The sequence below is a fragment of the Oryza sativa genome, chromosome 2 (assembly GCF_034140825.1).
Source record: "Oryza sativa Japonica Group chromosome 2, ASM3414082v1".
NCBI classification, from domain to species: Eukaryota; Viridiplantae; Streptophyta; class Magnoliopsida; order Poales; family Poaceae; genus Oryza; species Oryza sativa.
Genome location: NC_089036.1, coordinates 1,951,719 through 1,974,337, shown reverse-complemented (window position 1 = coordinate 1,974,337; position 22,619 = coordinate 1,951,719). Strand labels below are relative to the sequence as shown.

Below are 22,619 nucleotides of genomic sequence, written 5' to 3'. Positions count from 1 at the left end.
CTTCGGAAAAAGGTAGAGCTCCGGTTCGGAGTCGTGTCAAACGGTCTAATATAGTTAATTAAGTGATTTGGATAAGTTTGGTGATTAATTTGGATGGAAACGTGGGGTTGGTTGGTTGGCTGGCACTTGGCAGAGCCAAAATGGAATTTTGTTTCGGGCCAGTAATGTAATTTGGATAGAAAGTTGCTGCTACTTGTTATGGTAGTGGTTGCTTATCATGCTTCCTTGATTGGTTGTCTGAGGATGATTAACTATGCCAAATATGTTATCTTAAGATGTCATGTGGCCAAGAAAGTTGGACCTGAAATGAACCTGCGTGAAAGTAATACTACAGTACTCCCTCCGTCTCATAATATAACAATCTAGGATCAGATGTGATATTTTATAGTACAATGAATCTAGTCATGCATCTATCTAGATTCGTTGTAATATGAAATGTCTCGTCTTGTAGGTTGCTATATTATGAGACAGAGGGAGTAGTTAATTACAGAGGTTCATGGATGATTTTAGGCATCTAGGACAGAAAAAGGTTGCTTTCATCAAACTCCATAGCAGTGGCTACAAGATTTTAATAGGGCATGATTGATTGATGGCGACGACTCAATGCGTCAAGCGTCTAAGGTGGTGTTTGGATCCAGGGACTTAACTTTAGTCCCTGTCTTTAGACACTAATTTAGAGTATTAAATATAGACTACTTATAAAACTAATTACATAAATGAAAGCTAATTCACGAGACAATTTTTTTAAGCCTAATTAATCCATAATTAGAGAATGTTTACTGTAGCATCACATAGGCTAATCATGGATTAGTTAGGCTCAATAGATTCGTCTCGCGAATTAGTCTAAGATTATGGATGGGTTTATTAATAGTCTACGTTTAATATTTATAATTAATATTCAAACATCCGATGTGATAGGGACTTAAAAGTTTTAGTCCCATCTAAACATGGCCTAATAGTAACATGGAGGATATTTGAGGATTGGGTTGGTCAATTGATCGGTTAATCTTCTTTTTTTTTTTTGGGGGGGGGGGGGTGTTGGTTTGAGAAATTGAATAGGTTTATCCATCATCCCATGATCCCCAGTCACTCACAACTCACAAGTACCAGTAGAAAAGAAATGAGCAATGGAGACATTCTACCAAATTTGAGGAATTGTCCTGTCAAAAAAAGAATTGAGGAATTGTCCACCGATGGATCACCAATTCTAGATGAGAAAGTAGGGATTTTTCTCATTCTGGATGGTTTGATTCCTCAAAACCAAACCTAAATATGTTTTAAGTCGATACATATGTGCTACAACTTCCAAATTTCTGTTTTTGCAGCCTGAGCGAGAAAGAGCAATAAAAAATGTACAGATATATATATTCTTACAGAAAAGTATTGCCAGTGCCAAGCGTCCTCACCTACTAGTACAATACAACACCGCAATGCCTATCCCTTTCAAGTAGTATTATCAGGTTCTCCGTACAGATGCCACATCAGCAATGCTAATCATCGGCGTCTTTTGTAGGATACGGCGCAACGCGGCTCTGTCCAGCATCAAGATTTGCAGGCGACATACATCCCGTAGAAAAAGATTACACACCAGACAAAAATGCAGGCAGCATACATCCTGTAGAAAGAAAAAAAAAAGCTTCACACCAGACAAAAATGGAGAAGCAAAAGCTAGACGTTGACATCTACAAAGAGTAGTAGAGACCAGTGGGGGCACTCGGTCTCTTTCAGCTTCGGATATTGTCCATCCAGGAGAGGGCCTCCCTCCCACATGGCAATTGGCAAATGGCATGGCATGGCGCCAAGAGGGCTCAATCCACATTTGGTTCAGCATCCATGCAAACATGAATCAATTTCTGCTGGTAATGCCCGAAGACCTCGCTGACCGCGATCAGGTCCTCGTCGTCCACATTCTTGGAAGGGAACCGGAGCTTGGGGCTCTGTTCCGATGTCGGCGATCCAGACCCTGGCGTGTCATCTGATGACTCTGATTCTGTGGTGATCTGGGAATAGATCTCATGGCACGCAAGCAAGAACAGCGCCGCGATGTCTGGTCGTTGGTTTTTGCGAAGCGTTTCTAAAGCCTCAGGTAGTGCTCCAGCAGCTACATATAGTATCAGAGCTCTGTGGAAGGACAAACGATGTGTTGGTAGAGCAGGAGTGATGAATTTGTTTAAATCCTGTAGCTGTAAGGGATCAACATACCTCCACATATTATGTTCACTGCGAAGAATATAATCACCCCACCTCTGGAGTACCCTGCATGGGTTACGCACAGCAAGTTAGAATTACCATAGCACATCAAGAGAAAGGAGAACAAAATAGTGTCACTTTTAAGTGCTTCAGGCAAGACATTTATGTTCACTTTGGGCTGCAGAAAAGGAATGTCTGCTCATTAACCTGATATCACCAAATTAGCATCAACATTTTTCAGATAAAGCATAACTACTGCACATACACTAACTGGATATTACAACAACTAAACCAAACAAGTTGAAACCACCTTCTCATGGTTATTGCAGCTGTGTTTGCGTTGAGATGAAAAGAAGATAAATTTTACAAGCATGTTCAACCAATTCTTTCATTTACTTTCCTCAGAAAAGTTTTACCTTGCATAATCAGAACCATGTAAATGACTTGCAGCCAAAGTTGCAGCATCAACCCAGCAACCAGCATCTTGAAGCTGAAACATAACCAGCTTGTAGGTTATAGACCAGGCTTATGTAAAATTAAGTTAAGCAAAAGAGAATAAGAGTTTATGCTGTAGCAGCTGAGATGTTAAGTAAAACCTGAGAACATGCTTCCTGATATCTTCCCACAGCACAGAGAAGATGCGTGCCAGATAGTGATTTGTCCGTTCTAACCATATTGGCTGCGACAACCTACAAGATTTCATGACTTAATACTGTGTCATTTCTAAACATGCTGTGTACCAAAGTGAAGAACATCATATCGATGTCTAAGGCTGTTCACCTTGACTGCAAGTTCATGTAAAGATCGTGATACCGCAGATGACAATACAACTGCTCTTAATGCATTTGGGTAAAAATTTGAGCCTTCAGGAGGTGTTGACAGTAACAAGGACACCGCAGTTTCCAAGTTTCCAAGAGAGACAAGCCTGAGTACAAAGATTGTGAAAAACATGTGGCACAAACAAATAGGCCAGATGTGTTAAAATTTCATAAAATAAAAGGTGGCATGATTGGTTCTTACTCATGGACACGCTTTTGCAAAGCCTCTTCACCATCAAGCTTCTCATGCCAAGGTATTCTTTCATTTGCATTGAACCATAGTTGCTCTTGCCTAAATGCCATTGAACTTAGTTGTCCACAATTCTGTACAATGGAGAAACCACCAAATTCAAAAGTAGATAAATATATGTAGGCCGGAAATTACAGACATCAGATTTAATTATTACCTCAGCAACTTTCGCCATATTTTCAGGTGCAGATCTCTCCGTTGAAGATGATGCCCTGTTCAATGTGGAGGCTTGCTCAGAATGATAATGCACACTTGATTCTGAGCCCTTCTCGCTTGATCTACTTGTCGATTTATCCAGGTAATGATGAAGAGCTTGAGGTAGCTGCAGCCAGAAAAGTGCTTCTTGGATATCACCAAAAATTGCAGCAGCAAATGCAAACCTTGCACATGTTCCCTTATTCACAATAGCTGAATACAATTTAGCTCTCCCATCATCAAGAATGAACCCTTCTCAACAAACAGAAAGCAGAATATCTCCATCATTCACGATATATCATATTATCATCTACTAAAGAAACGAACTGATGACATACCGTCCTTTCTGTATGGTTCCAACACTTTTAGCAGCAATTCTGCCACTACAGAATCACCAATGGGAGGCAGGGTTGTCTCAATCATGTAACTACGAAGATCTCCAAAAGTTGCTGGTGCTTCCTTAAAGCTGCTACTAGCTAATTTATCGCCGCTATTGCATTCAAACCAGGATGGCTTCACACCAAGTTGCAGGATCATCCGCAAAGCCTGAGAGACAAAAGTATTAGTGGTGGTGTAGTGCTTCACATTCAATCTTTAAGAAGGTTAGAAACGCCATGCACAACACAAAAAAGATTTATTTGAAGAAATTGATCATAATCACTTTCTCCTATTGTGTTTGATGATTTTAAATGGTGATTGGTTTAATTCTATCTGAAGGAAGGAATATAAACAAATCTGCAAGCAACATATCAAGCACATGAAGGCAAATGTGATTCATGAAATAACTCTTTCAAAAGATACTATATAATACTCCCTCCGGTTCCATAATTCTTGTCGTTTTGGACAAGGTTGAGGTCAAACAATTAGAACTTTGACAATCAATAGCTTTTAAAATATTTAGTCTGAAGACACTTTAACACGATATACTGTTTAGTCTTAAAAAATACTTCAATAAACATAAACTGACTTACACACACACACACACACATACAATAAAAATCATAGCCAATGATATGTTTTGGAGATCGTCGTTGTCCAAAACGTCAAGAATTACGAAACCGGAGGGAGTATATATGTAGCAGAATAGATACATGGTAAAACAAAATGTCACTTTTCAAAAATTATATGCACCATACCAAAGCATGTGCTGTTGGAAATAGTATTGGCAGACACAATGGCATTGGCCTAAACCTCTCTCTTGTAGTTACTGGCCTCAAAGTAGAACTGGCCCTAGGATCGCTGTTAGATACAAAAAAAAAAAAACAATCATAAATCAATTTGCATGTATGATTTCTAACAATCATAAATTAAAAGGAAAAAGAACGAATCAGAAATCAAATCATAACCCACAAAGCAAGCATCATGCCAAACTTATAAGGTTTAAAGCATCATAGGACTGCTTGCTCCATTCAAATCATATTCTCAACAGATTCCAACTCTTTTTCGTTCTCGAATGGCTGGTTACAGTTCAGCTTCTAAGGTTAGATCCAGTTTAGTGCTCGATGTGTTGTTCTTATGTTCGTCTCTTTTCTTCTTTTGATCTATCTATCACTTAATATTCACAATCTCTTTAACATGCTCTAAAAAAATGAAACAGGTTGTTTTTCAGCATCAGGTTTAATTGACTCAATATTTAGCTGCAACCATGATAAATGTCAACTGCTCAATTATCAGCAAAACTAAGTTATTACAATATAAATTAACTACATGCTCATAGGTTCTTTCAGAACTCACAAGTATGTTAAGAAAAGTGTCAGGTAAATTAGCAAGGTATTTAACAGCCCATGAAGGGTACAAATAAAGCCTCCATACACATTTTGTTAGTCATACACATTACTACTGAATTTTAATAGATGACAAGTCATGTCTTGAAACAACTGTAAGTCGACGACTCTAACGTACTGAAATAAACAAATAAAATGCAAATTAAAATGACATACATGTTAACCTCAATCAGCCGGAAACTACTATCAGCTCCAGCGATGCATAACACAAGCGGTTCATCCTTCTTTGTTCGGGTTGACAACCAATCAAGCTCCAAGACAAGCGTACCAGGTGATTGCGGCTGAAGAAGAGCATTTGCCAAGGGATCTGCACTATCCTAAAACATAGTTCCTGATCTCAGTACTGTTTCAACTAGCTCCATCACACAATATACAAAAGTTGTACAGAAATGTTGAGAAGTGAAAGACAATGTGCATATTGAAATGAAAAACAAAACATGCATGGATTAGATTAGGATGAAAAGGACTGCATGCAACTCATTATGCCTCAAGTTGTCAAACTAGAGTAATCTACACAGTACACAATAAAACAATCTTTTTTTTCTGTACTCCAAAGAAAACAAGAGCTTGCTACAAATATATAGAGAAAAAAAACTGAGAAAACAAAAGGAGATGTTTGATAAAAAAAGATTTTTTTTCTAAAAAATAGAAACCGCTAGTAGGACTGCTAGCAATGAATCTGAGATCTAGAAAATAACATAGTGTCACCTTTGTTTGTACTTACCAGGTCAAATATCGAGAATGTATTATCATAGAACAGCACAGCAATGCGCCCTCTACTTCGATCACCATGAACAACAGGAGAAAATTTAATCCTCCTGATGCCTTCCCTGTGAGTGCTAAAAGAAGAAGAAAGGCCTGTTGTAACATCCCACCATCTAATATTGCCTGATCTATCACCCATCACCTAAAAATAATTGTTACAAACACGTCACATATAAAGAACACTGGAAGATGGAACTAAAAAATATGACACAATGTACATACAACATGGGGAAGGCGATAAGCCATAGCAGTAACCAACCCATCTGCAGACGCAAATGATGATGAGGGCCATTTCGGCCTGAAAAACAATTGTTAGTGTAACCATATGGATCATGCATGTAATTACCATGCAATATGGTGATAGAGTTTAAGCATAAAAGTAAAATAAAACAACATGCATATGAACAGAAACTACATAAGTAAGCTCAGCAATGGAGACAAAAGCAATACATATTTACTTCAGTTTTAGTTCAAGTCTGTTATACTTAAATAAGTGAGTCTTCAATCTGAAATTTACTACACAATGTTTTGCCTCAGTTTCATATCATGTCACTAGAACAAGGGCAATCATACTTTCTTATTTTACTTCCGTACGACTTCGAAAATACCAGCCAATTTATCAGTCATTTCATCCGCAGACACACACTGTTCCAGTTTATGCCACTTTCTGATGGTACGGAGCCAATTCTTTTTCTTTCCTTTTAATTTATGCCATAAACCTAAAGGCACCAAGTATCTCCCGCCTGGTTCACGGTAGCTCAAGAAATACTAATCATCCTGAGAATACAAAGCATACCTTGACATCTACAATAAACTGAATGGGAAGCAAAACTATCTATCATTTCCAAAACATACTTGCAAAACCTATCTTTTATTGTGTTATGGCTTCCCTTACAAAAATCAGGAAGCTTCAATGGATCAGGCAAGTAAGAGCGAAAAGGCATGTTACTACTGGACAAATCAAATAGCTACTATTCACGTAAAAAACAGGGACGATGATAACAGATTGTATTTACAAATTGCGCCTGACAACACAGTACAAACACTAGCCAAGCAGATACCATAACGCTCTAGTAGAATTTAGTTGAGGGCTACATGAATTGAGCGGGGCAAAAATATAATTAAATATACTTTGTATCACATTATATCATCTGACAAAAGCTGCATCTGAGGATCTTTTCATTGCTGACAGCTATAACATCAGCAATTTCATTACCTGAAATCCCGTATTCGGCGTCCATGTACTTCAAACACACCAAGAGCCCCATTGACTAATGCAAAAGCAAAACTTTCAGATGTTTCATCAGTACTTTCTGCACCAGTAGCCTCTGAAAGCAAGAATAGATCCAGTCATTTCACAATTTTTAAAAATTGCACCCTGGGTAGAGTAGAAAGCCAAGAAATAAGGTAAACGAATAAAATAGGCAACACATGGGTTTCATGGAATAAGATTCTGCTAGTCAGTGAATACCTGCTGACCGCTCCTTGGAGGTTGACGATTGTTTAGATGCAGCGTTTTGACCTGGCCGGGGAGCAGAAGGCAAAGTCCATTCTAACACCGTAAAAGGAAGGGCCAAAGACCTAAGCTACAAACAGTGGTAGAAAAAAGCGAATGACTGTAACGTTGATGTCATGTTTTATTTACTGAAGCTATTATGAAAGTTATTCCACTCCGATTAGAATAATTCATGGTGCAACCTTGTTTACTTTAAAGAATGTGTCTACATTTGCTTCCATAATATTTGGGAATACAAAAGTCAATATTTTGAAGGCATATACTAGGATTTATGGCGATCCTGACCTAACAAGAGCTAACTACTGATTCTTAGTTTGCAAAATTATAGAGCAAAGAAAGGAGTACCATCATGGGGTTCTTTGTCATAGCCCATACTTCAACAGGAGCATCACGGAACAGTATCAAGAGGTACCTAAGAAAGTAAAACTATGCTTGAGATGAAAAATATAGCTGTGATAAATGTGCCAAATCCATGCATATTGAAATGTAAAAGGTTAAAACTTGAAAAAGGTATGGGCACAAACAGAGATTGGTCTAGGTAAGAGAGATAGAACCACCTTCCAGATGAGGAAGCCCTCAATGCCCTTATTGGTGCACGTTCAGGCTTTTGAAGTACACGGAATGAGCGATTAAGTCCACTTCTAAGGCATGTAATAATAAGCTTATTATTGTATCCTCCAGTTTTGTCATTGGCCTGTAGTCAAATCAATGATAATATTAACGTAGGGCACTATAAGAAACAGAATAGTATCAGAGATTCCAGTAATGAAGCACCTTTGATTGCCACAATGTTAATTGGTCACATTATCAAAATATGTAGGTACTTGGTTTATAAAAGACAAGATTTATCAGAAGTAACATGGAAGCACCTGAGTACCTGACTATATGAGAATGAAACAAGCCGTGAATTTCCAAGCCATCTTAATCCTCTGACAGTGCTGCTATGGACAGCAAAGCTAACAGATATTGCATTAGCTAAAACATCAACAATTTCAATAGTCCCATTCTGAGTTCCTACAGCAACAAGTGGTACTGCTGGAGCAGGATTGTTTCCACCACCTTCAGATAGAAAAAAAGAAAGTTTTCTGTTATGGGAATGTTGAACAAATTTAAAACCTATAATTTCAGAACACGGTACAATGTTATGGTCATGGGCATACGGGCTACTGTGGCAAGTAAAGAAGGGGATGGCACAGCTAGCGTAGTCACAGTGGAGGACAAAAGATGAAGCTGGCCCATCAAATTAATCTGCAGAGCATAGCACAAATGAGCAAACCACATAAGGGAAGTACATAAGCGCCAGGAATAGGGGATATTGATTGATGACTAAACATGTACTCCCTCTATTTAATATTATAAGCCGTTTGACTTTTTTCCTAGTCAAACTTATTTAAGTTTGACCAAGTTTATAGAACAATATAATACAGTAATATTTTCAAAACAAAACAAACATATTATCAAAATATATTCAATGTTAGATTTAATGAAACTAATTTGATATTTTAGATATTGCTAAATTTTTCTAGAAACTTGATCAAACTTAAAATAGAAACGGAGGGAGTACATCTCAATCCCATTAATTTAGGATAATCGAGCTGTGTATAGAAGTATAGGGAATTTGTATAGAAGTATAGGGAATTCAGATTCCAAAGAACCACTATTCCTGCTTAATCATGGTGATACCCTAACAACAGAAACCAAGGAAGAAGTTTACACTACAACCTTTACGGTAAAATCAAGTCCATTGGAGCGCGAATTGGAAATTCCAGCATCACTATGATTCGATGTACCTGGTCCCTTCCCAACATTAGTGACAGAAATGGAATCATCAGTAAATTACACAGTTGAGAGCCAGAAATAGCTATTTCACTGAACTGACCACTGGTTCGCACCTAGTTTATCTTTTCTAGCACATGCAGACTTGTCAAAACTTAAATGCCATGACCAGATCTTGCCATCTTCAGAGATCGAGGTTAGATATGTCATGGTCCCTTGATACATATTTTGGTTTGTATTTGTATCAGAGATGACAGAATGTGTAGATTGTATTTGTCCCAAGTCCCGTGATTGCTTCTCTATGTTACGGAAAACAGCCTCTGACTGCCAGATTGTAGTAGCAAGAACAGCTGGAGGTGGAACAATTGTACCAATTGAAGGCATGAGATCTTCCACCGCACACAACAAATGCACATGTTCACCCCTAGAACCGGAAAAGAAAAAAGAATTACGAGAGGAACTTAATATACTGGAAAGAAGTGTATCATTTATGTACAAACGTAATGTGATCATGCATATATTGGTTCACAATTGTGAAGCCCATATGTCAATAACCTGAACAGATTGTAAAACATATATAGTATAATGTACGATTTCATTAAAATTGTGTCCATTAATAAACAGATCAACGGTCACTAACAGGTGTGTATACTGATTATTCATTCGTTTTACACAGCAACATAATTGAAACTCCAATGGCTTCATAGTAATTATGTGTTTATCAGCACACTCCCAAGGATGTAAGGAATTTCCAAGTTTATCTAGAATTTATTACTATGTACTTGCACCATTTTGAATTCTGTTTTGTTCCTGCATTTTCTATGTAGCCTATTGATTGCACTTGACCACCACAGTCTTATTGCAAATTTAGTTCATACGAGTTCGGGCATTTGGACACAATTCAATAGACATGTTTTCTATATTCTAATTCTACAGTATCCACATGAAAAGTATGACTGTAAACTCACTCCTTGCGCTTCCAGATACTCAGCTTGCCATCAATGTGCGTGCAGTAGAGCAGGTCGAAATCAGGATCAGACATGACATCAGAGAATTTGCCAAATCCCCTGGGCAATGGAGTGACAGAGAGCGCAGTACTGTAATTGAGGTCAAAGACAATGAGCTCCCGCGGGAACGTGACATATAGGATGTTCCTCCACAGCGGGGAGAAGCATAGCTTCGGCGTGAATGCTGGAAACGCGGCGAGGGCCGGGGAGGGCGGGGGCGCCGCTATCTCCTTCTCCAGCCTCTGCAGCTCTGTAATGTCACTGGCGCCGCAGGTCACCCGGTGCTCCTGGAGCGAGATATCAGAGTCCGGCCGCGGGATGGCGGAGAGGAGGAAGCCCCGGAGGCCGATCGCGCAGAGATGCCTAGCGTCGAAGGGGTCACGGCGGAGGCAGGAGAGGTACTCGGGCGAGGCGTCGAACATCCAGAGGACACTAGGGTTGTTGGAGGTCTCCCAGATGCAGAGCAGCGAGGGCCCATGGATGGAGGCGAGGAGCCAACCGGAGGCATGGTGGATCCAGCAGAGGTCCTGGACGCCGCCGCCGGATCCCGGCGCGACACCGCGGGTCTCGTCGAGGTTAAGCCAGTGAAGGACGAGGCGCGCGCGCGCGTCCCAGACGGCGATGCGGCCGTGGCGGTCGCCGGCGGCGAGGCGGAGCGGGCGGCGTTCGTCGTCGTCGTCGTCGATCCCCGCGGCGTGGAAGCGCGAGCTGGGTGGCACCCAGCGGACGGCGGTGACGAAGGAGGCGAGGGAGGAGGATGGCATGGGGAGGACGCAGAGGAGCTGCATGGTGCGCGGGTCGGAGATGACGACGCTGCTCCCCGCGCCATGCGCGAGGAGCCCCGCGGGGCTGAGGTCGATGCACCCGCCGTTGCCGCGGCCGGGGGGCCCCGGGAGCATCATCGCGGTGGCGCTGCCGCCGGCGCCGCCGCCGGCCGCATTGCCGTGCAACCGCGACGACGGTGAGGCGCATGACGCCATCGCGCGCGCGCGCGGCGGAGGCGAGGGCGAGGGCGAGGAGGACGCGCGTGCGCGCTCTCAGATCTCGTCGCGGCGAGGCACCATTTTTTTTCCTGAGATTGACGAGAAATTGAGTACGGTGCGGGGTGGGTGGGAGGAAACCGGAAAAGCGGAAAATGGGAAGGGAAGAATGGAGGTGGACGAGATCTGGCTTGTGACTTGTCCTAGCCGAACCATGGAGTGCTTTGAGATTCGTGCATGGGAACAACCGCCCCCGTGTCTATCCGTTCCTCCGTTTGTCCAGGACCGACCGATTGGATAGGCAATCAACCACACAATTATATGCAGTAAGATTTGTCTAGTTTAAGAAATGAAATGAATTGAATTACTAAGTAATGTTAGTGTCGACGTTTGATGTCGCGATTCCGGTATTTGCATGGTATGGGGATCGTCGGTACTAGGATATACGCGAGACTGAGATAAAATAGATGGAGACAGGGATTTTTATACAGATTCGGGCCCCTGAATTGTCAGGTAATAACCCTACATCCTGTTGGCCGAAGCCGGTATTGCTCTTATTCACCATAATCACACCAGTACAATATTTGGGGTAGCCTATCTAACTGTTGTCGACATGGCGGTCTAAAGGTCTGACTCGTAGTCGACAACAGGGTAGTCTTCTTCCTCGAGTTCGTGCCCGACGAGATCAGAGACAGCGCTTTCGTCTCTCTTGACAGTATCCGGAGACACCGTAGGGGACTAACTGTACTTATCTCTGAAGTCGATATCCTGCGTCTTGTCTTGGCGTATGCTGGCTTCTATGCTGATCTTCTGTCTTGATTTATTGTTCCGTGTCTTCTATGGTGGGTCTTTTTCATGGTGGGTGTGTTGATTGTCCCCTCTCCTCCTAGGGGACCTTGTATTTATACCCATAGGTATCCCCTTGTCCAAATAGAACTAGGGAAACCAATATGGATACAATCCGCGTAGTCCTTGTCGTTTCCATGTAGAACTCTAGTTGTCTTTCCTTATCCGGAACTCCTCCCATATCCGCAGGTTGTTTCCGTATAAAACATGGTATGTGGTGGGTCTTGCCGAGATTTAGTCAACTACTATTAGGTATGTGGTATTCATAATTCTGATAGTTAGTTTCAATATAAGTTTCATTCTCATTAAATTGGGTGCCGTGCCAATATTTTTATGATATGATAAGAGATAAATGAAGTGAGAAACGAAATGAATTTCATCTAGATGAAATCATAACTATACTGTTTTGCAATATATTTTGTCTCTTGCATGTAAAACCTGTGAAACAACAAAAATAAAATAATGTATCGTTGAGCTGTTTCAATCATCAAATAAATGCCTTGTTACTTATGTTGCATCCTTAAAAATATAAAAACGACGCCTCCCAACTCACCTTTTTATTCGCAACTTTATGTGATGGAGATGTTAAAACTTTGACCATTATTTTTCAACTTATGTGGACAAATCTACATGGACCTGGAGCCTCTCTTCATTTTGGTTGTTTGGAGATTTGAAATGAAAGAAATAAGTGGATTATGGTTGCAAATCATCAGCGTATATCTGACAAGCGGTGATTTTAGCATATGGGAGGTTGAAGATATTGCGAGAATATTGCCTAGCGATACTTACTTTAGGATATGTTTGAGGGTATGTGAAAGAATTTTTTTAAAAGACACGTAAAATGAGTTAATCCAATAGCACGTGGTTACGCGAGTATTAATTAGTTCAAATTTAAAAAATAGATTAACATGATTTTTTTTAATGATCACCGGAAGGGAAAGGTGATTAATATGATTTTTAAATCAACTTTTCTCTATACATATTTTTATGAAAAACATATCATTTAGCACTTGAGAAAAATGTGTATGTTGAACATGAGAGACTTTTCGGGCATGTTTAGATTGTAGCCAAAATAAACCTTACCAAAATTTAGCAAGATGGTAATATTGCCAAAATTTTAGCAGGATTTCTTATGTATTTATCAAATTTGGCAACTTTGCAAAAAAAAAGATATGGTTGAAAATGACATCAATTTGAACTGCCCCTTCCTCCCTTTGTATTCCGTTGGTATTCCACTTTTCCATCTATTTTCTGATGGTATTTCGCTGTCTAAAACTTTAAATCGAACCCACGCAAATCAGGAGGATGACAAATATTACTACAACCTTCGTTCCAAAATATAATAGATTTAACACAAGATAGTGGCATAAATATAGGGCATTAGAGTATGTCTTATATGGTGTTATATATATTTTTTCGGAACTGCGGGATTAGTAAATTTTCGTCACTAATCAGTTGCTGCAGCTCTGCTGTCCGCAAGCATCGCGTGCAGGCTGCAGCGCGCGCCGCAGATCCTGCACCACCTGCGACATGGCCGGCCGGAACTCCGCTTCCTGCTGCGTGCACCGGCTGATGACGTCGGCGAACCGCGACATGGACCTGACCGTCGCCGGCGTCCCGAGGCGCGGGTCGGCCATCTTCTCCAGCGCCGTCAGGTCGTGCAGCCGCGAGCTCGCCCACGCCACCAGCCGCCTCTCGCCCCGCGGCCGCGCGCCGTCGTAAGGCCTCCGCCCCGTCAGAAGCTGCAGCATCACCACCCCGAAGCTGTACACGTCGCCCTTGTCCGTCCATGGCGCCGCCGCCGCCTCCGGTGGCTCGTAGCTCAGCGCGTCGAGCCAGCATTCCGACTGCTCAAATCGACACCGATCGATCAGATGCACATCCAAGAACAAGCTGATCGATCAAGCGGTGTCTACGAAACGATTACCTGAAGATCCAAGCCGGATTTCACAGCCGCAGCAAGGCCGCAGCCGGACACGCGCACACGCATCTCGCCGTCGACGAGCACATGTTCAGGCCTGAAATGCTGGTGCACAACCTGTCTCTGACCACCTTCGTGGAGGTACCTAACGCAAGAACAGCAATGGCAGAAGCGATTACCGATTACTCACTTCAGATTCAGAAGCCAGCAAGACAAACACTCGAATTATTCAGCAAATTGAAGATGATCATGGCAATGGCGTACTCTAGAGCTTTCGCAGCTTCGAGTGCGACAGCTACCCGGGCATCCCATGGAAGAGTGATCTTGGCAGCAGGATCGTCTGATGATGCCAGTTTCTTCAGATGGATCATGTCGTCGAGAGTTTCATCGCTGAAATGCTTGTAGACGAGCAGCCTCTGTCCGTGCTCGACGCAGCATCCTGCAAGCTCCTCGATGTTGGGATGCTGGAGTTCAGAGATTCTCTGAACCATCCTCAAGAACTCGTCCACCGGCATTCTCGCCATCGCTTCGTCAAGCTTCAGTACTGCAAACTAGTATAAGGTGTAGAGAGATCAGAGATGAAATGACAAGATCTTGATTACAACTGATCAAGAAATAAACTTGTTCAATCCATGTAGGAATGGAATGGAGATTTCAGGGTACAGTTGATTAGATACCTTGATGTCTTGCTGCTCTGCTAGGTAGATTTTTCCGAACAGGGTTTGCCTCATCAGATTCTGCTCACTGAAACTGTTGGTATACTGTTGCAAGGATGCAACTGTGAAGATTGTGAACTTGAATTGCAAAGGATGGTTTTGTAAACTCTCCTGAACATTCTTCTGATATGAAGAAATGCTACCCTTGGTATCCTTCTCTTCAGCAACTTCAGTGATCAACACAACAAACAAAATGATTAAAATGTAGATGAGATGACTGCACAAGCTAGCGTTTTATGTACTGAATTTTTTGAGCATTAATAATTGTTCTAAGATTGACCTCTTAATATGTCACTGACATGTGGGCCCAAGATAGGAAATACTCCAGTTTTCAGTCGGTGTATATACCTGTGCTTTGTTCTTTGTCTACCTTGACAACTGCACTTTGTCCTGAAGGCTTCCCACTCCAATCCGGAGTGCTCATCTCAACTCCTCTCAGAAATCCTCCATGAAGAGACGTCTCCCGCCGCCGTTTCGACACGGCGAAGACGATCAGGACCACGGCAATGGTCAGTGAGCCGGCGGCGAGGATGCTGAATCCGGCGGCTTTCGCCGGCGAGACCTTCTTGCCGTGTCTCGGAGGGTCACCCTGTGCAGCGCCATGTGGAGTGGCCGGAATTACATATATAGGAGGGTGTGAAGCACCTGATCGAGGCGCCGCCACCGCTGCCGCCGGAGTCGGAGGAGAGCCGGGGATGGTATCCGGAGTTGGAGAAGAGCCGGGCATCGTGGGGATGGTAAGATGGTTGCCGTTTCTCCTGCACACAATCAAGAACCAACTGTTGTGTCAGACTGGGATGCCACTAGATTAAATTCTACTGTTCTTGAGGAAGGCTGAGAGATTTACAGAAATTTTGGGATGTTGATCAGTTTCTCTGGGATTGGTCCTGAGAAAAGATTGTTCTCTATATCCCTGCAAATATTAGTAAATCATGAGAGGATCAGGTGAGAAATGCATCAAGGTAAATATGTGTGATTTTTTTTCCTGGACAGAGCATGTGTGAATTGATGTAGTGATTACAAGTCTTTCAGGGGAAGATCTCCTAGAACATCAAGTGTGCCAGTGAGCTGATTGTTCTGAACATGCCTACAAGTTGCGGACACATTGCAAATTCAGAGATAAACAAAGAACATTACTGCACACAATTAAGGAGGATAATACTCACAGTGTCGAAAGCGAGTTCAGCTTCGCCATCGAATCTGGGAGTTTGCCACTGAGACTATTCGAAGATAAATTCCTGCAGAACACAATCCAAGAACAACCATCAGTAAGCTTCACCAATTGTCCACAGATGCTGATCTCTGAAGAACTCAACCAACACATCTGCCTGCATCTCACAGTTGTTTTACTGCAGGTGGTAAGCTCTCAGGAATCACTCCCCCAATGCGGTTGCTGCTCAGATCCCTGTCCCAACAATCATACAGTGATCAAAGCAAGAACAAGAACTAGAGACATCAGATATGAAAAAAATGCATTGTGCAAGTCAGTACAATGCTGTCATGGCAGTGAACTTCCCCAGCGTCTCACTCAGCTTTCCTCCCAGGCCTGCACCTCTGAGCTCTCTGTCAGGTTGATACTTTCGTCAGAAATTACAGATTCAGAGTAACCATTGGTAATTATCAGCAGCATCAATAAGAGTCAAGCATTCTAATAATCAGTAATTACCAGCAGCATAAGTGAGAGTGAAGCTAAGCTTACACTTACATTGCAGTGATGTTGGGTCCAAGGCATTGCACCCCCTGCCATGCTTCCATGCAGGGGTCTCCTCCTGAAGAAGCCCAGCCATGGAGGTCAGGCGAGCCCAGCGACGCGTACAGCTCGTTTATCGCATCAACTGCAAGCGACGAAATCACATCAAAATCATCTTGTCTGAAATCAAAATCTTGGTGACAACTGACAAGTGTTGCAAAAAAATACCGTCTTGTGGGCTCGTGAAGGGGCCAAAGAACGGGATGGGGAATGGAAACGCGCGAAGCAGCTGAAGCGAGCAGGAGAGGAGCAGAACCAAGATCACCAGCCTGAACTGCATTGTGCTTCCAATTGGTTTGCTGATCGAATCTAGAAATCTTCGAGGTAAAAATGGTGGTGAGAACTGAGAACAGCATCGATCAGTGTAAGCCAGGTGCACTCCTGATCCTTCTTCTCTCTGTGCCAATTTATATGGAGCAAGCAAGCTTGCATTATAATGCCAATTAATTAAAGCTGATAAGATGTTGATTTGCATGGATTAAGCTATGATTGTAGTTAACGTTAATTTCTGGTCACCCACCTGTTGACTACCATCACCACTCCTCGTCTGGATAACTTATCTGAGTTGCGTGGAGCATCCATTGCTTTTGTTGGTACGTTTCTCAAGTTAACCCTCCTAGACGAAATCAACATGCAGGACTGTCAATTTGTCATTGCAAAAGGAGGGGGAAAAAATAATCGCAGGATTGGTTTGAAAAAGGAAAATCAGGATATGGGAGACAAACTTGAACCTTCGCTTTATGGGCCTAGTCGGCCCTCGGCCCATTCGAGCCCAAACATAACCCTAACATAAGTCTTGGTCCTTGTCCCTCGCAGCAGAATAAAAAATCGCCGCCGCCGCCGCCGCCGCCGCCGCTGCCCGTCCCCGCAACCCAACGCCTGATTCGCTTCTCCATCTGCTTGCATTCAACCGGGTTGTGGAGGAGGAGTAGGAGAAATCCGGTGGATATCGATCGGATCCAGATGAACACTCGACTGGATTCCGGCGGACAGAAGTAAATCCGGAGTCGGTTTTTTCGTAAATCGCAGGTACTCTACGCAATTTTTGATCCTAATTGTTATACTAGTAGTAATACAGTGGGAGATGTGAGTAATAATTGCTGGATTATTTCTGGTTTTTGTACAAGGAGAAATCGAGGTACAGATATTCATGCTGCCTCGATGTGTTGGAATCAACAAGATGAACAATTAACATCCGAAGCACAAAGAATTTCGGATAAATCCAACTAATCGATCGATCGTATATGCAACTAGTGCATATACATATCTAGTAGATTCCTGTTCATAATTTGGAGGAGGAAGATCAGTTATGAGTTACCGGCGATTTGTGAATCTGGTGCTTGATAAGGTCCAAGGCAACTACACAGTGCGGCGCATGGACATGTCACGCTTCTTCCTCCCCCGTAAATTGGCAACGCCGCTGGACGCCGGAGCACACGACGGCGCGGCGGCGGTGGAGTACGGCAATCTGCCATGCCCGGTGATGAGCTTCCGTGCATCGGTCTGCCCGATGGAGACGATGGAGTTCATGCTCCTTGGTGGAAGGCATAACAAGATAGTCGGCACCGACCTGACGGGGCGCACCCTCCTGTACGACCCCGACGAGCACGTCGTCCGCTCCCTGCCCACCCTCCCCATGCCCAAGTTCTCCCCCGTGTCCCTCACCATCGGCGACGACGACCTTTACATCCTCGACGACATCCAGGGCCCGTTCACCGGCGGCCATGATCACTGCTTCCACGCCCTAACCTATAGTAGGGAGAGCTTCACCGACGCCGACGGCGACTGGTGTTGCCACACTCTCCCGCCGCCTCCTTACATGGTGAAGCAACGCGGCGACTTCCAATTCGACTCCTACGCGGTGGTGGATGGGGTGGACATCTGGATATCCAAGCAAGGCGTCGGCACCTACAGGTTCCACACGGAGCGCGGAGAGTGGAGCGCGGTGGCGAGCGGCGGCGAGTGGTGCGCGATGCCGTTCACCGGCCTCGCCGTGTACGTGCCGGAGCACGGCCTGTTCTATGGCCTCGCGTCCGGCACCGACAACGTCCTATCTGCGTCTGATCTCATTAGCGGCGGGAGAAAGCCGGAGCAGCACAGCCTCCTTCCTCTGGAGTACACGCCGCCCAAGGCGTTGACGCAGGTGTCTTCCCACCTCGTGCACCTGGGCTCTGCCAACTTCTGCATCGCCAGGTTCTTCGAGACCGGCTTCTTCGACGCCGACGAACAACACAACCCGGAGCTGTTCGCTGTGTTCACCGCCGTCGAGGTGGAGCGCTGCGACGACACTGGAGTGCTCCGCCTCGTGAAGCACAAGTCGGAGATGTACAAGCTTATCAGCGAAATATATTATTGGGTGCTTTAATCAGCTATTACTCCCTCCGTTTCAGATTATATTTATTAAAATCAAATGCTTAATTTATATTGGGTCCGTGAGGGGACAGTAAAGTTCTTTGCTTAATTTATATTTCTTATTTCCCAATTTCCTTGTAAATCAGATGATATATTTTGCTTGGAGATATCATTGGTTTTTCCTTGTAAATCTTTTTACTAATTCATATCATTGGTTTTTCCTGACTGCAAATCACAGTTCAGGTCCTCTCATGTTGTGATTTAATGTTCAGAAGGCTATTATGGTTTATGGGTACTTGCTCTAATATAAATTTTGTCAAAATATATGTCGAAGTTACCATAATATTGCAGATTACTCTTTCATCTAATCCCTGAATTTTAGATTGGTGCACAGTGATTAGTTAGGTTATTTTCTGACTAATGCTGATAAAATCGACGTGTACACTCTTGTATGAAATGAACAGTTTCTACTATTCTATAGGGACAACCATATATCTTTGAGAATATTGATTTTATCCCCCCCCCCCCCCCCCGCACCACCTCCTGTTTGTATTTGATGATCCTTATAGAGACTGCTGTTGGCCTTGAATTTATCCCCCAACATTTGTATGCATGGAAATGTGGTGAAATTTTTTCCAGTGATTCATCAATATAATCTGGTGAGTTGATCATGAGCTGGATATAATCCAAAAGCTTCTGTTGATTTCTACCTATGTCCTTTCTGTTGATCGCTATAGGGTAGATTGAATGAGCTGGATATATCTTTCTGTTGATTTCTACCTATGTCATATTGCAGCATAGGGCCATAGGGGCCATGCACATTTATTTGTAATTCAGATGAACCTCATCCTGTGCAAATAAGATTGTTAAATGCTTTCTGTTAATGATGGACGCTCAACTATCAATTCTAAATTTGGGTGCAATGTGAATCAGGCCACATAGGTTCAGTTGGATCTGTTGAGTTTCATAAGGAAGAGGTGCCTATGCTCGCTGATTCATCAAACAGCTCCATCAAAGCTGTAGGGCTTGGGATAGACTAATGGTATGACGGAAATTAAAAATGATTACTATGGTCAAGGCATTTTTTTTTTGCTTATATTCTTCGATGCATAGATATTTGGTTGTATTGTTGACAAAAATATTTGATATAACATTTTATTGATTCACGCAGATTAAAAATTGATTTCACAAGCAAACGGAAGCGTTGTCTCTGCTAGTTTACTGGCTGAAGAGAGTACCAACTAACACAAGAACAGATCTAAGCATGGCACAAAACTTCTTCACTTTCCAGAAGAAGTTCAGAGAAAGACAGTCTCACCGTATCATGTCAGAGAAAACTTCAGCAGATTCCCAAGTGCATGTCCCTGAACTTCCGCTTGATTCTTCCTGGACCTAGGCTTTCCTGGGATTGAAAAATGGCATGCACATCTCATGATCAATAATATACATAATTTAAATCAGAATCATGTACATCTCATGGTCAACAATATACACAATCTAAATCAGAATAGTTTGCGCTCTCATCGATCCAAGGTTGCCACTTTAATTGCTTTATAATATTTTAACAATGTTGTTTTCTTCTCCATAGCAAATTAATAAATCAAAACGATGGAACATGAGGCTCAATTCTTGTAATAAATCTCATACTATTCTTGTTGAACTTCATTAGAATGATAGATTACATATTTACAGTGATTAAGCATATATAGCATTATAGAAAAAAAGCAATAGGACAAGAGTGCAAGACCATGACTAATTCAGACATTAATTCAGTGACTATTAACTATTGATTCACCGGGTGCTTAGTTGTTCTTCTAGCTGCTGTTGCTCGCCGCCTAATCTGCTAGCTGCTCGGCTGTCAGCGTCGGTGGTCTCGTTGCCCAGTCGGCAGTCGCCTGGTGCCTTGCGCCCTCGCCTGCTCTACCGCCATATGCTGCTCGCCGGCTCGCCACCGCGGCGCCCGGCTGCTGTTGCATGCCTGCGCCCGCCTCCACTTATTCGCTATCGCCGGCTCGCCGAAGCACCTCGTTGCTGGCTTGCTGCTTCACCCAACCACCCAGCCGCGAGTCCCCAACCCTAATCTATGGAGAGAGACGTGTGCGTGAGGTCACGGCTGCACCAGGATCGCATGACGATGACGCCCTGGATGGATGAGTGGGGACGACGTCTTTCAGCGAGGCGCCGCAGTGGCGATGGGGAGGAGAGCGCGGAGGAGGCGCGGTGGATGCCAGGAGCGGTGGAGGGAGCGGCGGAGAGAGGGATCGAGCCATCGAGGGCGAGAGATCGCGGTGGTTGTGAGGAACGAGGAGAGGTCGGCGACTCGGGGGGTGGGGAGGGGATGTGCGTGTCTGCCAATAGCACGCATTCTGAAGCGTTAGATATCTGGATCCAATGGGTACGATTGCGTGTGTCTGTCAGGGTTGGAGTCACCGCTACCACTACAGAATTTTAAAGTAATAGAGATACACGCTATCATTTACTAAGAAGGTGTTTCTTTTCCATCCTATTGTCACTTGAGGTGCCGTTGAGGAGGGAAGGTGTTGGAATTGCCAAGAAGGCTGAACTCCACCAATTGGTCTACCACTCCTTTGGCAAGATCAGCCTCAACCTGGGACTGTGGTAGTTTGACATGTTAATCAACTACCATCCTATGGGCTATTTGACTTGGTGTTGTAACACATTCTGTTAACAATGGTTTTCACTAATTAGCCCCAAAAGACAATAGATTGATTTTGTAAAACTGAATCATTATTAGCTTTCTTTTGTCAGTGCTATATATGGTCATAGATTAATGTGATCCATTACTTTGGTCACCACTTGGGACAACCATGCTCAAACCAAATGCAAGATCTTCCTTTGGATGGCGCACAAGCGACGTATCTTCACCAATGACAGGCGGGTGCGACGCGGACTTGCAACTTCCGCGTGCTACCCCTTCTGCCCCATCGACGAAGATGTGGAACATCTCTTCCTTAGCTGCTCCGGAGTGGCAGCCATTTGGCACTCCTATGGACTCGATGAACAACAAGTCGCCTCCCTAGCACATCTCGAAGACCTATGGGGTCTCCCTCCCCCTGACAATGCTCTCACCCCACGGATCTGGCGCACCATCTTACTCGCCGCCGTTTGGAACATCTGGAAACGCCACAACAACAAGATCTTCAACTCCATTGATGAAGCCCACTCGGTAGTTCTTCATCGTTGCGCCAACGATATCGAATTGTGGTCAAACCGATGTAACGACGTTGTAGGCAAACAACAACTTCACTCTTGGGCGCTAAATCTTTCTGTAATTAACCACTAATTTTTAGTTTCTTCCCTCCGTCCCTCTGTACCTCCCCCTTTGTAAAGTTTTTTTTTACCATATGAATAAAGTTCAGGCTGGTGTTCAAACCCGCCGTAGTTTCCCTTAAAAAAAAGATGACGTATGATATCTAAAGACAATACATACGTAATGCATATATAAAATTAGATTTTTGTTTTTTTATCGGCTCATAAGCTAGCTCCTATTATTTCAGCTATTTTGTCGTTTCGCATATCAACGAAATTTCACTGCATGATTTTTTCATCTTTTTGTGTACCATAAGCTACCTCCTGTATTTTTCAGCTATTACAATGTTTTTGGAGATTAACAATTATCATGTTTATCATCACGGTTTAATTCTCCCATGTATGTGTAGTAGCACAAATAGTTAAACACTATCTAGATTTTAGTTAAGCGGATATGCCAATGTGTAGCAGAATAGTTTAAAG

At 43.2% G+C, this 22,619-nt stretch overlaps 3 protein-coding genes and 1 long non-coding RNA gene across 8 annotated transcripts; 1 reads left to right on the top strand and 3 right to left on the bottom strand.

Moving 5' to 3' along the window:
* Positions 1-1,208: 1,208 nt before the first annotated feature.
* On the bottom strand, positions 1,209-11,452 carry LOC4328234 (uncharacterized). Of its 2 annotated transcripts, XR_001543348.3 has the most exons (22): positions 10,263-11,452; positions 9,411-9,718; positions 9,241-9,308; positions 8,679-8,766; positions 8,396-8,577; positions 8,076-8,212; positions 7,864-7,930; positions 7,474-7,588; positions 7,219-7,330; positions 6,225-6,300; positions 5,962-6,144; positions 5,394-5,554; positions 4,590-4,692; positions 3,792-3,999; positions 3,416-3,705; positions 3,211-3,332; positions 2,971-3,115; positions 2,787-2,879; positions 2,607-2,680; positions 2,203-2,256; positions 1,703-2,121; positions 1,209-1,615 (listed from the first exon to the last, which is right to left on the bottom strand). XR_001543348.3 is itself a non-coding variant. In XM_015769873.3 (21 exons), the coding sequence occupies exons 1-21, from the start codon at positions 11,279-11,281 to the stop codon at positions 1,809-1,811; spliced, it is 3,918 nt and encodes a 1,305-aa protein (XP_015625359.1). In that variant the 5' UTR covers positions 11,282-11,452; the 3' UTR covers positions 1,209-1,808. The 2 variants fall into 2 exon arrangements, 1 of the variants encoding a protein (XP_015625359.1); XM_015769873.3 differs by having other exon boundaries at positions 1,209-2,121.
* Positions 11,453-13,195: 1,743 nt separating this feature from the next.
* On the bottom strand, positions 13,196-17,386 carry LOC4328233 (protein STRUBBELIG-RECEPTOR FAMILY 1). 2 transcript variants are annotated; one of them, XM_015771280.3, is made up of 14 exons: positions 17,246-17,386; positions 17,035-17,130; positions 16,683-16,939; positions 16,470-16,599; positions 16,256-16,327; positions 16,104-16,169; positions 15,931-16,002; positions 15,786-15,851; positions 15,612-15,677; positions 15,113-15,522; positions 14,726-14,931; positions 14,313-14,599; positions 14,055-14,193; positions 13,196-13,974 (listed from the first exon to the last, which is right to left on the bottom strand). In XM_015771280.3, exons 1-14 carry the CDS (start codon positions 17,278-17,280, stop codon positions 13,579-13,581), a joined length of 2,298 nt encoding a protein of 765 aa, XP_015626766.1. In that variant the 5' UTR covers positions 17,281-17,386; the 3' UTR covers positions 13,196-13,578. The 2 variants fall into 2 exon arrangements, with proteins under 2 accessions (XP_015626766.1, XP_025878939.1); XM_026023154.2 differs by having other exon boundaries at positions 16,683-16,911; positions 17,246-17,262.
* Positions 17,332-20,526, top strand: LOC4328232 (uncharacterized). Of its 3 annotated transcripts, XR_001543753.2 has the most exons (3): positions 17,413-17,543; positions 19,800-19,908; positions 20,038-20,526. XR_001543753.2 is itself a non-coding variant. In XM_015771284.3 (2 exons), exon 2 carries the CDS (start codon positions 17,824-17,826, stop codon positions 18,877-18,879), a length of 1,056 nt encoding a protein of 351 aa, XP_015626770.1. In that variant the 5' UTR covers positions 17,332-17,543; positions 17,645-17,823; the 3' UTR covers positions 18,880-19,113. The 3 variants fall into 3 exon arrangements, 2 of the variants coding, with proteins under 2 accessions (XP_015626770.1, XP_015626769.1); XM_015771284.3 differs by lacking the exons at positions 19,800-19,908; positions 20,038-20,526 and adding an exon at positions 17,645-19,113 and having other exon boundaries at positions 17,332-17,543; XM_015771283.3 differs by lacking the exons at positions 19,800-19,908; positions 20,038-20,526 and adding an exon at positions 17,642-19,113.
* LOC136355166 (uncharacterized) lies at positions 20,037-20,801 on the bottom strand. Its single transcript, XR_010739327.1, has 2 exons — positions 20,662-20,801; positions 20,037-20,268 (listed from the first exon to the last, which is right to left on the bottom strand). It is a non-coding gene; the product is annotated as an uncharacterized lncRNA (long non-coding RNA).
* Positions 20,802-22,619: the final 1,818 nt, after the last annotated feature.